At 37.5% G+C, this 17085-nt stretch overlaps 1 protein-coding gene across 1 annotated transcript; it reads right to left on the minus strand.

Moving 5' to 3' along the window:
- Window positions 1-2214: 2214 nt before the first annotated feature.
- LOC106940527 (membrane-associated guanylate kinase, WW and PDZ domain-containing protein 1-like) lies at window positions 2215-16842 on the minus strand. Its single transcript, XM_015023288.1, has 2 exons — window positions 15856-16842; window positions 2215-3371 (listed from the first exon to the last, which is right to left on the minus strand). Exons 1-2 carry the CDS (start codon window positions 16151-16153, stop codon window positions 3244-3246), a joined length of 426 nt encoding a protein of 141 aa, XP_014878774.1. The 5' UTR covers window positions 16154-16842; the 3' UTR covers window positions 2215-3243.
- Between the last annotated feature and the right edge of the window lie 243 nt (window positions 16843-17085).

Here is a 17085-nt window from a genome sequence, read left to right on the forward strand (position 1 = left end):
ATGCAGACATTCTGTATGCACAAATGAAAACTCACTCATTTCATTGTGTCAAATTCTGTTTTCTGAAGTATTCAGCCAACAACATACAAAATTACATATAAAGGGTTTTATATTCCACAGACATAGCTTCATTTTTTTTTAACATTCTGACACCAAAAAACATGTTTAGATGCACTAAAATAAGAAATGCAACAGCAGCTTTAACAAGATTTTTTTGTAGGATTTAGTAGCATCAAGCTTTTGTTATATTCACCAATACTTTTATAGCTGTGGCTACATGAATGTTAAAACCGATTAATTATCCCCTTCCTTACATCCTACATACCAGTAGCAAGAAATCCACCCGATCCGCCAGTACACATCAAAATAAATGGATCATTTCCAATGCTTACTGAGCCATTTTCAAATCAGGACAAGATCCAACAGAGGAAAAGTGTATTTATTGTAACCAGAAACATTTACCTTGTGCTATTTTTAAATTGTTCCTCTTGAAACCACTATAAACAAGCCTCAAGGAAGCTGCACAATAGGAAACAGACTTTTTCACCAAACATTCAATACAAAATTAAACCCCAAAGCAAACCAGAACACCACAAAAGACCTACACAGTCACTGGGAAAATGCTGACTGATTGACACTTTCCACAAGGGGAATAAGCCACAAAAGGTTGTTACTACAGAAGATGGTCAATCACAGAGTTCTCTATCCAAGCATGTTAAAGGGGAATTGTGGGAAAGGAAAAAGACTGAGGTTCCTTTTTTGTTGTTTAGAAGTAACACTATGAAGAAACTAAACCCTGAACCACAGAACCAACAGCAAATCACAGGCATCACAATGTGTGCAAGAAGTTTAAGAGACAAGTTTCTCTTTTTCATTTGAATTACTGAAATGAATAAATTTTTCAACAATTTTACATTTTATTGAGATTAACCTGCATACGTGTACAACTAGTGCATATGTCAACAAGGCATCTGACAATTTGAACCACACTTTAAGATGGCCACCAGGTTTAGGGGGGATTTGAGCAGTCACAAATTTCACTATAATGTGAAATTTGCATCTCTGACTACACTTGTCCAGAGCTGCATGTTTGTGTTGCTTTTTCTGTTATTTTCGCTCTCTTTTTATATATGTTTTAATTATTTTTTCCCATTGGCAACGATTGTCGCCTTGTATTAAAAACATTTTCACTGACATAAATAACTTATCTTGCAAGATAAGATATCCTTGGGATAAAATAAGTCAACATCACAGTTAGTTATTATTCATTAGATGGTTGTAACACAGATTACTGTTATCAAAATTGAAGGAAGAACTAAATCCACTCTGCTAAACTGAATGTGTTTATATGTCAGTGAAACCATCTGATGCAAAAGATGCACTATATAATACAAAAATAAAAAAGAATGCTTCATGCAAATGCTGTTTAGTCTTTACACAGAATTTCTTCTCCATTAAATAATCCCTCTTTCAAGTTTTGCCCTTGTCCTCTGTGTTGTCCCCACTTCCCCAAGACCCCCTACTCCCATCAAAACAGCCAGATGCTGCAAACTTCAGATAAACAACTGCAGCTCGAGGTCAGTCCCTCCCCCAAAGAGCCAGAGGCATAATGTCCCACAGTCCCATCCCATGTGGTTATGTTCTGTATATCAGTTGTAACTCTGACAAACAGCAGAAACAGAGACGTACCTTTCAACATCTTCTAACACTGCCTAAAAATACTTTTTTGCGCCTGCCCTTCTTTTTAAAAATCAGTCATCTGGAGATATTTTGGTCAGAATGCTCTATTTGTAGTGACACAGTAGTGATTAAACACACTGATGTACCTTCTACAACTTCAGACTGAATCTCTATATTAGGAACAGGGCTAAATATAAAATACTACTATTCCTTTTTTCTCTCTATTTCAGAGAACTCGATGTGTTTAAGTTGTTTTAGTTTGAGTAAATAAAGGCACAACACAGATGTTGAGCCAGTTGAACAAGGCATGTTTGAAAAGTCAAAACGAACAGCTACAGGAGAGCAGTTTTAATTATCATAACTTTATGCCACAACAGGTGAGAAATGGAAAATGACTACTGTTAATTAAAGTAATTAACTAAAAAAATAGACTTTTAGCTTGTACGAAGGCCTAAATAGAGCTAGATACTGGTCATCACCAGAATGGTAGTTTAGTCTGATATGATTATCTTTATGAGATGTGTTCTCATCCTTTGGAGTGTTTTAGGACACCTTTACAAATAGTGAATCAATTAAATAAAACACATTTTACTACATGAAGTAAGTTATGAAAAAACAATCTAAAAAACTACCAGGTTGTTTTCAATGAGAACCATTATTCACAGGCAAAGACAACATGGAACAGTGGTTAGCTTTCCTAAGAGTGGTCGGCTTACTAAAATACACAAAAGAAGCAAGATCATCTAAAGGCCCCACTTGCTTCAATTAGGGTCAGAGTTTGTGGTTTAAGGACGGGCTGGGAAGAAGGCAATGGAAGAAGCCATTAGTTCGGCCTGCAGTCAAGTCTGGTCTTTGACAAAGGATGTTTCTGTGATGGGGATTGAAACAAGAAAAATGTACACTAACAGAAATAACTGTGGGAAAAATGTTTTTTTTTTATTTTTATTATTATTATTTTATCATGAACACAAATAAAAATAATAATTAAGGCTGCACAACATAGTTGGACAGAATGTGATGGCAGCAGATACTCAACTGGACACAAAAACAACTTGCCAAAATGCTAAAGGTCACAGAGAGATGGAAGTAATGATGAGAAAGAGAAGAAGAAAATTCACATATCATGACTGATATTGCGATACCAACATTATTGCCATCACAACGTTTTCTAATATTGTGCAGCCCTAGTATTAATAAAATATCACATCCTCTTTGAAGCTGTATACAATTCTTACATTTACCAGATTAAACCTAGACTTGGACTAGGTTATTACCTCAAAGCTGTTTTGCAATGTGGCTCTGTGTTCAAACAGAACTAAAATATGTAATAGTGTCAAAAAACAAAAGAACCAGTGAACAAGTAACTATCCTCTGGGTGATCCTTGCTAAGATACCAAACACATGGATTTTGCTGAGAGATGCATTCTTTATATTTCCTCTGTATTTTAAAATACATAGATGTACGTTTGACTGAAACAGCTGCAAAACACCGCTGGTCTTTAAACCTCTTTACACCACCTCAGTCATTCAGTGCTGGGATCTTCTTTCCTTTGCACACTGTGGCTAATTGAGAACACCAGAAATGGAGCAGACTTCAAATATCTTAACAGTGACGAGAATAACAAATAGGGAAAGGTGGTTCCTGCAAAGCTGCTTTGATTTAGATAAGGCTTTCTTCCATCTGACGAAACCTGCAAATTTATTACCTAGAATAGAGGAGCCAATGTGGGCACTGGGACAAATCCCAAACACACTGTTACACAGAGTTAATAAGGGAATTTGACCGCTTGTCTTCACCTGTTCAGTCATCAGTCCTGTGGTGGGATTTCACTTTTTCACCACGTTTAAAGTGAAAAAGGGGAAAAGATTCTGCATTTCCAAAGTTGGCTCCTATACTACATATATGTGTGTGTGTGTATATATATATGTACATTTTTTTTTTGTTAGCAGCACTACAAACATAACTTACACAAGGGTTTAAAAGAGGATTTATAAAAAAAAAACTATTTTAATATAATTATTAATTCAATAAAATAACATCTTGTTTTAGAAACAATGCATCAGCTTCAAACTATAATTGTCAGTGAAGGATTTTTTCTTAAAAATGAACAAAACAATACATATTGTTTTGTATCATTAAAGGAGATGATAGATTTCAAGATAAAAAGGGTTAGGTCAAACACTATTTCTACCACAGGAGAAAAAGTGTTTGCAGCAGCAAGATGCAGATTTTCTATCATTCTGCTGTGAAGAGTGCAATCTCTTTTCCCCATCATCTGTCGGAGCAGCAGCATCAGAGCCAGGGACTTAAGCAACCTGATAACAAAGTCCGGTTCTGTTCTGGGGACTATTCTTCACCATCTGGAGATAATTGTCCAAAAAACTGATTCTTCATGAAATCAAGAGAATCCGGCACAACCCTGTGCGTCACTTCACGACACTGTTATACAACAAGACAAAGTCTTCAATCAGAGGCTTCTACAGATTCACTGTAATACAGGCTGCTATAGGAAATCATTCCTGTCCACAGATTTCAGAATCTACAGCTTTTTGGAGAAAATTGCATAATATGAGTTACAGCAACATTTCATTTGAATTTGTGGCACACTGGTTTAATTCCACCATTTAAATCAGGTGTGTTGTAATTTGTAATTATGTATTTTTCATAATTGGAAACAAAACAAAGAAGTGATTAAACAATTCATAATATTTTATTTAAGATGCACCAGATGTGGGAATAGAAGAGAATGAAAAAGGAGGTAAATTGAATGAGAAAAGATACATGTCCTAAAAGGTTATAACACAACAGTGAGGGTAACTTAGCCTGGCCATTAACCCTGAGTAAGGAAGAGCTGACCAAGCTAAATTACTGACAATGAAGGTTGTGGGTTGTGGGTTTAATAATGACCGAGCTCTGATGGGAAAACATCCTAATGAGAAGCATCAGTGCAGACAAACATAAACTGTTAAACATTATTCTTCACTTGAACAGATAGGTTACCATAACAACAATTTGATCAAATATCCACCAGACTAAATACACTTTGTTAGCAACCTGTCAATGCTAATACAATGATTAATTTGAAAAATGATTGATTTTTTTTTTTTCTCTCAGGTCTCCAACTGATTTTATGGTCTTCAATCAGCAGTACTATCTGGCCTGGACTGTGCAGCACAATCGCTGTTTCACTATGCTATTTTAAACAAGTGGAAGCCCATGTAAGTTAACTGTGAGGTAGACATAAAGTTGAATCCACCATTTATTTTTAGATGACGTACAAAAAAAAGGATTTAGTGTTTGTTTGTAGGTAGAGCCAATCAACAGGTCATTCACCTTTCCATCTAAATTTTACTAAGAACGTTTTTGTATCACAGTTCACTTAACTGTTTTGTTTTTTTTTTCACTTCTCAACAAACTAGTCTATTTTATGTTCCTTTAAAACTGTTTTAGTCATTAACTCAACACTTATTTCTCTCGGATCACAATTATCATATCCATTTGAAAGCAAAACTCAATAAAACCCTCAATAAAATTTGAAATGGATTTTACTGATAGCATTCCTTTTATTATCCAAAAGGCACACCAATCAGGTATAACATTACGGCAGCTGAACTAATTAGCACATATCATCTTTATCTTGGTAATTGTTTTTGGTGGTGTATGTTAGGCAGCAAGAGGATAGTTTTCAGAGTTTTTAAATAGAACCAAACGAATAGAATAGAAATCCTTTAATATGCTTTACTAAATAAATGAACTGGGAAGAATCTGATCTGGACCAACTGAACAGATTTTCTTTTAAACCATGTAGATGGCCGAGTGTATTTGCACATATTGCCAGGATGTAACATGTGTACCAGATAAATAAACATTGTTGCAGATAATGTACGCCCTATCAAGGAAATACTGTTTGTTGACATGTGGCCTTTTCAGCAGAATCATACGCTCTGGAACAAAGAAATGGTCAGAAGCACAGCAACAACTTTGAACCCCCACACACTGACCGTATGTGGGACAGGCAAGTCAGATCCATGGAGGACACGTCTCATTTTACAGAATTTAAAATGCTTAAAAAAGGTGGCAAACATCTTGGCGCCAAATACCACAGCACATCTTCTGGAAACTCGTGGGGGTCCAAATCTTGACAGATCTGGTTGGTTTCAGCAACAAAACAGAGACCGCCCACTGGAGTAGTGGAGGTCATCAAGTTTTGCCTGATCAGTCTATCTGAATTAAATTAATTGTTTTTAGTAGTATGAATAATAATAATTATATCACAATTTCACAACCTGAAACAGAATGTTTGCCTCCATAGTTCACAAGGACAAGCAACAGAAGAAAATAACATATTAAACTACATTTTATCTTGCAACATCATCAACAAACTATTTAATAATATACTATTTTACAACGTAGTATCTACCTATGTTATATAAAAGCAGTCAAAATGGAATCAGACTTTTATGGCCACATTGAAGATCAGTAGTTAATTTATCTGCACTAGAAATGCTTTAATGTCCCCATGCGCAGTTCTAACCTGACCAGTGTTTACAAAACCAAATCACAACCTAAGCTTTGTGTACTGGAGCAGATATGACTAACAGTTCTCCGAGGATGTTCCAGAACAAAAGTGCCTCATGTCAGATCGCATCATGCCCCTAAATTTCATCTCCAACTTTATGTGTATTTATTACAGCATTTCCTCCTCATGCTAGACTTTCTTTTCATCCTCTGCTTCCCTGCTATTTTTTTTTCTCCATAAAGTAAGCCGTGATCCTGCCAGAGAAATGTAGACATTAGAGGCTTTTACAGTCTGAGCAAATTAATCTCTTGCAGCGCTGTAGCAACAGCCTGGCAACTCATTAAATATTAACAAGCCATGTCCTGCCAATAGAAAGTCTTCACAGCCTCATGCACTTTTAACAGCATGAGTGGTGTGCTGTGTAAGAACAACAAGGGATAAGTAAAAGTAAAGTGGCTTTTCTGTAGCACTTACTGCACCGTTGTATGACATTAGCAACATTAACACACTGGCTGAAGCTGGGTTGTAACAGCCGAATGTTTTACATACAGTAAGCATGCTTACAGATTAAACAGCAGGCAGTGTAAACATTAGTCTCAGAATATCAGCTGATGATGGTGCATAAAATGTTTTACATACCGTTAGATCCCTCCAGGTCGGGTCAGCCTTAAGAGCTTATGAGTAACCTACAAATGTCAAGATTTAGAATCTAAGAGTAGGAGGTATAGCTAGAGATGAGAAATCCTTATGTGAACATTTTATGCTCATATAATGAGCGCAGTCTGATGAGGATTAATAAGACAAAATTACTTTAAAAAACCGTATGAAGCTTGTGAGAACACTTTTATATTCTTGATAAGGTGCCTGAAAACCACTACAAAAGACCCAAACTAAAACTGGAATTATGATTACTATGTATAAGAGGAAGTCTGTAATGATCTGAAATGTTCTCCAGATGTGAGACATTAGGAAGTTTGAGATTTGCATGACTATTTAAAGCTAGTGACTTGCGAGTATTCTTCTTTCAACACCAAAATATTGCACATGAAGAAGTTTAAAAGCCTCTGGAAGCTGCACTTCCAAGATCTCACTAGTTCAGAATGTTTCACATGAATACGTTTGTTGAATATCAGTCTTCAATCAGACAGCTGCAGTTGGTCCAGAAAACTGCTCACGTTCTCAATAAAACTAGGAAAATAGAGGGCATCATTCCAGTTCTGAAGACCTTACACTTACTCCCTGTAGCTCAGAGAATAGACTTTACAGTGTAACTACCCTAACCCTAACCCTCCAAATCAACTTTTATTTTTTACTTATAAGCCATCTATGTAGGTTTCTATCTATATGTATACCACAGATGTATGTTCTGTACGAATTTTTATATTTTTTTTTATGTAAAGTTGTTTAGTTAGCAGTTGAATTCTCCTATTGCTTAAAATGGCATGGCTTTATCTCATACAGTACAGTGTTTGTCACACAGTTCGAGTATAAAAGCCTCTCAGAAACAACAGAACCCAGAGGCCAATCAGGAGTTGGAATATGAGCATGGCCAAGGTGAGCATTGATAGATAGAATTGCTCAGCTTCACAAATATGTGAACTATTTGCATTGTGAAGAGGGGTCTCCTCTGCTCTATCAGCGACGATATACTGCAGGACGGACAACTGTCAGACTGACTGCGGTGCTTGGGAAGAAGGAGATCACAGTAGCACTCACGGCCTTGCTTAGGACTAAGCAGGGTGGCAGTTGAGCCGCACAGAGTTGACACCATAAAAGTCTCTAAAATCAGAAAAAATAAAACTAAATAAATAAATCGCTAGATTTGTCAGTTGTTGACGTTCTGATATAAAGTCACTAGAGATATCTGGAAAGCCACAGCTCCGCTTACACCTCCCTGTCTCTTGGCTCCGCCCACTTTTAAGTAAGTTTTCAAAATTTGTCAGGGACCGGGGTAGTGCTTGAACATTTTAAAATTAAAAATATTTGACCAGTGCTTTTTGTAAGGAATAGGCCTGTTAGTTGCACAACTAAAGTAATCCAGCTTCAGGCAAACAAATGCATGTAAACTCTGGTTTAATATTAACCTAGACCATCAATTTGTTCCAGTTTCAGGTCTACTAAAGCAGTGTTTTCCCAGCCGTGGCCCTCAGGGCACACTGCCCTGCCTGTTTTAGATGTTTATCTGCTTCTCCACTCCTGATTCAGATGATTGCAATGCAGCAAAACCCTGTTAATCAGTTATGAGGGAAACATCTAAAACATGCAGGCATTGAAAAATGTACTTCAAAAATGAGGAAGACCATTAAGTGACTTATTATAATTGTGAGTGGACATGGGTGAATTTATTTGACAAGCATTTAAGAAAACAAACAAAAAAAAAACAGACATGTTCTTTCCTAGAGAGTAACAGAGACCAAGATAAATTGATTTCTGAGGCTCTACTGCAACTCAATATCTTCTCAGTTTTCACGAGGAATCTTTGGCTATCGTAATCAAAGGTGAAGTAAGTCCATAAGTGTAAATCACTTCAGTAAATTATTCATTTCATCCCCGCCGAGTCACAGTAAAACGTTCAGTTGTCTACCGTTTTTCCAACATTGCTGAAATTCCATTTCGCCTGATAAATCAAATAACATTTATCATCTCATCTTGTGAGTTGGCTGTTTAGTCCCATCTCATGACTTAAGCAAGCAGAGAGAAAAACCTTGTAGTATTCTTATCAAGTCTTTGACACAGCTTGTGTCAAAGACTTGACACAAGTCACAAGGCAGCTACTGCCTGCTCGCACTGTAACTGCAAGCAGGCAGTTACAGTGGCGACTAATATGCTTTCAGGAACAGGTCCGCTACAGAAAAGATCTAAAAGGTTTTCATATAATCTGCCTTATTTAACTCAAAAACACACCCCCCCCCCCAAAGCTACTGATTTAACATAAGAACACCTGGAAGAAATTGCATATATCACTCAAATTTATCTAGTCTGAAAACACTAAAATAATTGAAACTATATCTCTATAGCTTTAACTACAGATCATTACAACCAGTCAAAATAAAATTAGACTTGTGTCACCTTTCAAAGTCCAAGTGGAATTTTCTTGACTCTGTTTTCATTTTATCCACTGAGAGCCACCCCAATTATTTTCTTGCATTAAATACAATGATGATACAATGATGCAAGATCTCCATGGAAAATATTCAGCTAATGATTCCACTGAGCAACATGCATCCTTACATAAAACCCAGACTCTATATAGGAACCTCATTGTTAAATATTAGGTAGGCTTGAGAGAAATGTTCCTAGGCAACTGAAAAACTTAGTTAAAACAGATCATTTCTCAGTTCCTTACATCTTAACTTTAGACAAAATTAATGTTAGCATTTGATTATTATTATTAACAGCAATAACAAATCTATTTTTCCCATATGTCAATAATCCTATTAATGATTAATCCCTTCCCTTCAGGGTCAGCTTTTTAGTGACCCCAAGGTTGGGGTGCACTTTGAGTCGCCCTTAGCAGGATAAATGCGTACACTCCTAAAATCTTGAATTATTAAAGGGATGTTGTTAAGAATCGATTCTCAAACCTCTCCCCTAGGAGTAAGGAAGATGACAAAAACCAAGAAAATTGTGGCATGAGTAAGGGGAAAAGGCAGACACAACCAAGGATTGTTTGTGTAAATTCTACTCTGTATCATCAGTGAACGCCCCAACTCTCTGGAATCCACGGTATGCAAAGAGCTGGCCTGGTTTCCTTTATTTGAGTTTGGGTTCAAGGCGGGACTCAGGATGTCAAATCATCTATTTGTCACAAAGAAGAGAAAACATCCTGGATGAAAGCTTCCAAAGTAATTTAATGACTAAAGAAAAGGTCAACAGTGGATCTTTTCAAACTTACATGTTTTTACATTTTTGTGAGACCTTTCAGTTTTAAGAGCACACACTGTTTATGTCAATAAGTATATGCACCATGGAATGCTACCTGCTGCACACCTCAATAAAAACCACAAAACGTCAAAGGCAATAATAAAAGTTTCACCTGAAACTGATTTAATCATGATAAAGAAAAAGAGTCAACATGCTTCATAACACTCCCTCTTTGGAGTTTAACCTGACTGTCATGAATTTGGCCTGTGTGAATACAATAAAAATGATTTGATTAAATGTGGCAGAAGATATTCTATCATATTTTAAGTTAGCCATTAAAAATTTCTTTACGTTTGTATTTAATTTTTATGTTTTCCCAAAATAAGCAATAAAAGACCATGTTTTTACGCAATGTATTTTTTTTTCTAGAGAATCTCACAGCAGTCCATTCCTAGAGGAGTGTCCTAGTGACAGAAAAGAAAATATTGTATGTGTCAGAAACTGCCATTGCACCAAAAAATCTTTGAAGATTTGAGTTATAATAGTCATTCATTTTTGTCGATAACTCACACCCCATATTCAAAGCAATTTGTTTCGGAAGATATAAAAAATGGAGTCTGAATCCTGAACAGAAGACTTCAACATAAAATCCATAAACCGATCAGGTGGCAGAACTATCCTATTTTCTCTATATATAATCAAAGTCACAACTATGCAACCAATCTGAATATGTGGTCAAACTACAAACATGCAGCAAATCTCAAAATATTAAAGTCAGTACAACAAGGCCACACAATTCTACGTCGCTTTCCAGTCTGCATTTATCTTCCAAAGAAACACACATGTGAGGCACCACAGCACTAAGCGGCCTACTTGCACACACTGATACCATTTACACCTACAGCAGTCAAGTGGTGCAGGCCAATGTAACATGAGCCACATCTGTTTGGAAAAGAAAGGATAGCAATCAGATCAGTCTCGCCGATCTGTCATCTGGTCTGGGACGGCTTGGATAGTTAAACCCTTCCTGGTTGTGCATGGGAGCCTCGCAGATTGCCAAGCACAAAGGAGGTCTTGTGAGCCGCTCATACAGTCAAAGCATATCCCCCTCCTTTAATTAGAGAAGGAAAATCTGCTGACTCATGCAAGAAACTGATGACAGATGGACAAGGATATCCTTTATGTCACTGCTCAGAGCTTTGCTGCTTTCTTAGGAAGGTTTTCAATTGAAGGAAAGAATATTTAGACAACGGCAAGTGGATACTAACTTAAAACAATGCTACTAGCTTGGTCTGGATAAATGGTACAATCATGCAACAGTGTTAGTTCGACGTTTTGGGGACAGGTGGCGAAACTTCAGTTCCAGAGGTCAAATATTCTTTGTGGACATGACATACAAAGACAAAGATGTTGCACTGACTGTAAACAGCAGTTATATAACGTGGTTAATGATTTTCCACCATAGGAGGCACTGCTTGCCTTATCAAACACAGCAAAGGTTCCTGTGAGAAACTCAATTTGAATAAGTACAACACACCAGTGAAATACTGAAAACAGAAAGCTTAAGCAGTAAAGCTGTTCAACAGGCTTTCCAGCATATAATTAATCAAACTCCCTTTAAATAAAGGTCATCACTGATAAAACAGATTACCTTCATCTGTTTTTCTGTTTGTCCTGGTAACTTGTTGTGACATTCAGATTTAATCGAGATGAAGTCCACAGTCATGAACAAATATCAACTCCCAAAAATCATATTATCCATAAGGAGACTAATTCAATTTGTTTTAAATACATTGTTCTTTTAGATTAGTATTTTTCTTGCTCGATCCCTGTATTTGGACTTTTTTTTATCAAATTTTGCCTTCCTTATGGAGTGTTCTGCCTTAAAGCAGTTGAACTCTCGTTATCACAAATCTTACAAAATTATTTCCACCAAATTTGAATGAAAGCATATAGACATGTTAATGCTTTCAAGTAAGATACTTTTAAGCGACAGCATTGTTTCCTGCAGACATGCAGTACCACCCACGTCTTCAGAAAAACATTATGAAAATAACTGGGAGAGAGAGAGTTACAAATCCATAGATATGAACAAAACTGAATAAGAATTAAAAGTTAAAACTGGAGAAATAAACAGATACAGATCTACAGTGTCACTGTGCATTTCTGCTTCACTTGCCTTGATTTTTTGGTTGCTAGAAACCCAAACCAAATACAACCAACAGAACTGAGGGGAAAACTGATAACTGGAATGCACATAATGTACTGAATACTGAGGAGGAATGGTTAAGAAACACAAAATATTAACTCACAGCCCTAACTGCAATATAAAGGGCCTCTGATAGGTGGGTATCCTGTGTTCCAGGTGCTATGCAATAAAACTGCTGACAAAAAATACATCTGTCTACCCTTTATGCCATTTATAGGGTCAGTATTAAATATGAGTTAGTTTCCATTTAAATTTCTATTGTATTTGTCGCTGCCTTCTTAGTTCAAAAACAAAACAATTTACAGAAAAGGCAACATGTGGCTCGGTTCTTGCAAGCAAGCACTTCCGACTTGATTCTTTGAAAAAAAAATATAAAAATACTTAATTTCTTGCAAAAACATAGACAAAACAATTACTAAAAGCCTCTTACTACTTAGTTGAATACGGGGGTTAACTTAGTTACATTATTATTAAGTAACACTATTGGAATGTTATACTTTTCTCAACTTCTTCAGCCTTTCTTAGATGAGTAAGGGGTGTGTGCTGCAGCTGTATGAGAAGCAAATTGAGGAGCTGAGGGAAATTTTACCAAATTGATGCAGAACAAAAAGAGAAAGGATGCGAGGGGACTAGAGAAAAAGAAGAGCAATATCAGTCCATAGCAAACAGTAATCCACTTCGCATACAGAACTAACAAAATGACACAAGACAGTTTGACAGATCACGACATCACCACACAGAAGAAAATCCATTTTGGTTCAAGGTTCATTGGAGTCAACTCTGGTTCAAATCACATAACGCTGAAGCCCTTGCAACTGAAAAACAACTTGAATGTTTCAGATCTCTCAGAAATCTCTTCTCCACTATAACATTTACCAACAGCAGATTGTTGGCACAATCTTTGACCCTTTTGTGATGCAACTGACCCAAATACACACAAAGAAAATGTTTTAGTCTTTTTCTTCAGAGCGCTTTTGAACAACTATATGCTTATAAAATTGTGCAGTGGAAACCCACACTTCCTTACCACACTGTGTTTTACAATCAGTGCACATTTTTCTAGTGGAAAAAAAGGCACACATAGACCACAGGATAGTATCTTTAAGGCTGTGTTGCTCTCCCTCTGGGCATCTAACAGACAGATGCACATGCAGCAGGCTGGAAGCAATAGGTCAAGCTGCCTCAATACACAAGCAGGAACTGCACAATAATAACTACCCCCAGTTAGACGTGTCTTGCTGTGATGGGCAACAGTTTACCCTCACATCATGCAGCAAAAACAAAAAAAGTTAAAAGTTCCAAGCAAAACCCAGCTCTGAGCAGGCCATCTATTGAAGACAACATTCGTAGATGTCACTAAAATTGACTGATACTTCGAAACGCATGCAACACCAGAAAATAAGATTAAAGCTTTTGGTCCAAATGACACAAACTGCACAAAAAACACATTCTGTAACATGCTGTCAGCCACTGGCAAGGAAATTTCCAGATACCCATGGTATGTCTTAAATCATAAATCACTGCGGTGAATTGCTTCGACACAATTATTGCTTTAATAATGGAGTAAGCGGTCTAAGCTGTAACCCTTTAAGTACGACCCACTGTGGATTTGGCAATGTTGAACAAATGAGGGCAGGATGACTGTCAGAGCAGCTTCATGTCAAAGCTTATTTACTCCAGGCTGCCATGGAGGGAGGAGCAGCAGCAGTAGCACTTCTCTGCTTCACTCACATCATAAACAGTTTGTAAATTATAATGCTGTGCTATTTGCAACAACGCAACCAAAAAACATATTCCCTAAGGATTTCACAGCTATTATGTGTGACTGCCTCTGGGCCAGGAAGAGCAATGAATTGCAAGAGATACAATTCATTTAGATGCAATGCTACAAATTAGGATGAAGCAAGAGAATGAGGATTTGCAAGTGCACTAGAATAAATAAACTAAAAACAAGACGTTACAACCAAAAATGTATGATGATGTAGTATCAGTAACATCTGGAAGTCTGTCATGGGATTCACAGAGCAGATTGCTACAAAAAATAATTTCAACAGGAATATGTGAAATGGTTATGCTTCTTGGCAGCAGAACAGCAACTAAGTAAAAACTTATACCTCACTCCTACCCGACAGAAAACATCAATGAGCTCCTTTCATAAGGAAATCCTTCTCTCTCCTTATGAAAGAGAAGGATGTTGGCTTCTCTTTCATACTTTCATTTGATACATTTTTGTCCTAAGAATACAAAATAATACAGAAATATTAAGCTTAATGGCATGCTAATATCAGCAGTTTGCATTAAGACGGTAACCTTCCTTTGTAGCCATTCCCCAGGAATGTTTTGTGACAATAAGTAGTTTTAGCTACTATTTTTTCCTCTGTGTCTGAGTCAAATGAAGATAAGTGATTGTTTTAGGTGCAATCCAAAAGTAGATCAGTATTTTCTTTTGTCTTACATTTCCAATGTCTTTGGCATTAGCTTAATGTGTCTGCTGATTGAAATTAACTGTAAAAGTTTAAGTGACTGCACAGATGTCTTCAGAAAATTGTTCTGTCTGTGACATTACTGTAGTGCAGTTAGACACTCACCAGTGAAACAGACTTGTTATGTGGAAAAAAGTGAGTCTTACATAGCTACTCCATGGCTCTTAACATAAAGCAGCCTATTCTGATTTAAAGAGTTATGCTTGTGCATGTCTCTGCACATTCTTGTAACAATGTTCAGCTGAAATAGAGAAGTAGTTGAATGCTACAAAATCGAAGTGCAACAAATTATAGTTTTTATTGTAACTTGCAAGTTTTGTTACTTGCAACTTTGTGATTCACAGGAATGACTGGCTTGTCACAAAGCACTTTTAAATCCCTCCATATGGTGCCAATTTATTAGATCTCAAACAAATTGTATAAATCTCTTAAATTTGAGCTTTAGACTTTGTGATCACTCATGTCCTCTTGGCTGGACATTGTGTTATGCAATGATGCCAGATATCAGCACTCCAGACATAACATCATCATTAATTGGGAACTTTAGGCCACATTCTGGGAAGTTTTTAGTGCTGTTTTTTTATTACCATTTCTTGATTATGGCCATGGAAGGGAAAATTACCTACCATGTGCTACCTCCTTGAAGACATTTGAAGAAGAAGAGTTTTCAAAAGTTATGTAAAAACAGATAGATTGATTTTTTATTTTTATTTTTTTTCTTTGTTGTTTTAAGTAGGACCTAGATCAAGGGTGGGCAATGCTGGTCCTCAAAGGCAGGTGTCCTGCATCTCCTAGATGTCGGTCCAACACACTTGAATGAAACAGCTGAATCACCTCCTAAGTGCAGTCAAGTTTTCCAGAGTCCTGTTAATAACCTCATTATTTGACGGGTGTATTGAAGTAGAGATACATCTAAAAATTGCAGGAGACTGACCCTCAAACCCTGGAGTTGCCCACCCTCGACCGAGATTATAAGCAATATATGAAACATATGCTTCCTAAATCCTAGGTGGCTTTTGATTTACAAGATTTGGTCCCCATCAAAACTTTCTGGAGGCGTCCCTGGATTCATGCCGGTGACTTTTACGTCAGGACTTACCTTGTCGAACAGTTTTTAACCTGACAGGTCCTTTGCAGCAGTTGACTACAGTGTAGATGTCATAAAGAGGTAATCCAGACACTGACAGCCCCTCAACTTCAAGAAGCAGTTCTCCCTCAGACAGTTTCCCGTCCTGATAAACCACAGCATCCTCTCTGATCTGTCCAATGTATGCAAACTCTCCATTCTCCGCTCCACCGTGCAGCTCCACATTCAGCTCCCCATTCTCGTCCCGGATGACCGCGCACTCGTTCACTTTTGTTATCCAGTGGTTCTTCTTCTGAATGACTTTTGACATGGTGGTTAGGCTCCAAAGAAAACCGGTAAATCCCGAGGAGTGGAAAGAGAATGAGTCGATTCATAGCACGGAGGACATCCCACGCAAAAAAACTTCATGTCCTTTGAGTCCAACTTCGAACATGTTTACTCTTAAACTTGGACATGCTGCTCCTCGCTCACGAATACAACCCTCATGGATCAAAATCCAGACTTCGACAGCTTCTGTAGTTTCCGCATCTTTAGCAGCAGCACACGCTCTTATTCCTCGTAATTGGATCTAATCCCTCCCCGTAGAATTATTTCTAGATTTATCTCACAGTTCCGCCTCTTTCATTAGTATAACACAATGTTTGTTTTCCTTTTAAAACTTTCTGTTTTAGGGGGAGATGAGGAAAGAACCTCTATCACTAAGCTTCTGTGTATGACAGCCAGCGGCGCCTTTAAGCAGGTAACGCTTCAAGTGCCCTCAGTGCGGTGGGGATGGAGAAACAAGGAGGGGGAAGGCGCATGCGTCACGCTAAGACTCCACGAGGAAAACTCCAAGCCAACCCCAAACCTGCCGGGTCCTGAAGCTCCTCCCGCCGGCCAGCGCTCGTTTCAGGGCGGATTACTGCGATCCGTGCGTTTAATCCTACGGGAACTCCGGCAGGCTGTTGTCCTGATCCGCAAAATATGGAAACGCGGACACCAAGCGCCTTCCTCCGTGCGCGCGAGCTGCTGCTTTATGGAGGTTGCTAAGGTGCAAACTCCAAACCCGCCCATTTAGTCCAGCACCGTCATGAAGTGAGTCATAAACAACAATTACTTTTCATCCGGGAAAGATAAGCTTCAGAGAACATCCAGGGGATCCCGGGGTGGAACTCTAAATTATGAATATTTTTAAGATAATTTCTAAATTGGGTTTAAAAAAAAAATCTGAACAATTATTTTTGGTTTAGTCATTTAGAAATT

Source organism: Poecilia latipinna, unplaced genomic scaffold (assembly GCF_001443285.1).
Source record: "Poecilia latipinna isolate Pla-1442-1.1 unplaced genomic scaffold, P_latipinna-1.0 Scaffold3266, whole genome shotgun sequence".
NCBI lineage: Eukaryota > Metazoa > Chordata > Actinopteri > Cyprinodontiformes > Poeciliidae > Poecilia > Poecilia latipinna.

What these genes read in the sequence shown, in the direction of transcription:
- LOC106940527 (XM_015023288.1), bottom strand. Translation starts at nt 16,153, where the DNA reads ATGTCAAAAGTCATTCAGAAGAAGAACCACTGGATAACAAAAGTGAAC. An exon ending in GTTAAAAACTGTTCGACAAG is followed by an intron (nt 3,372 to 15,855) that starts GTAAGTCCTGAC and finishes ATAAATTTGCAG; the next exon opens with GTTTCGTCAGATGGAAGAAA.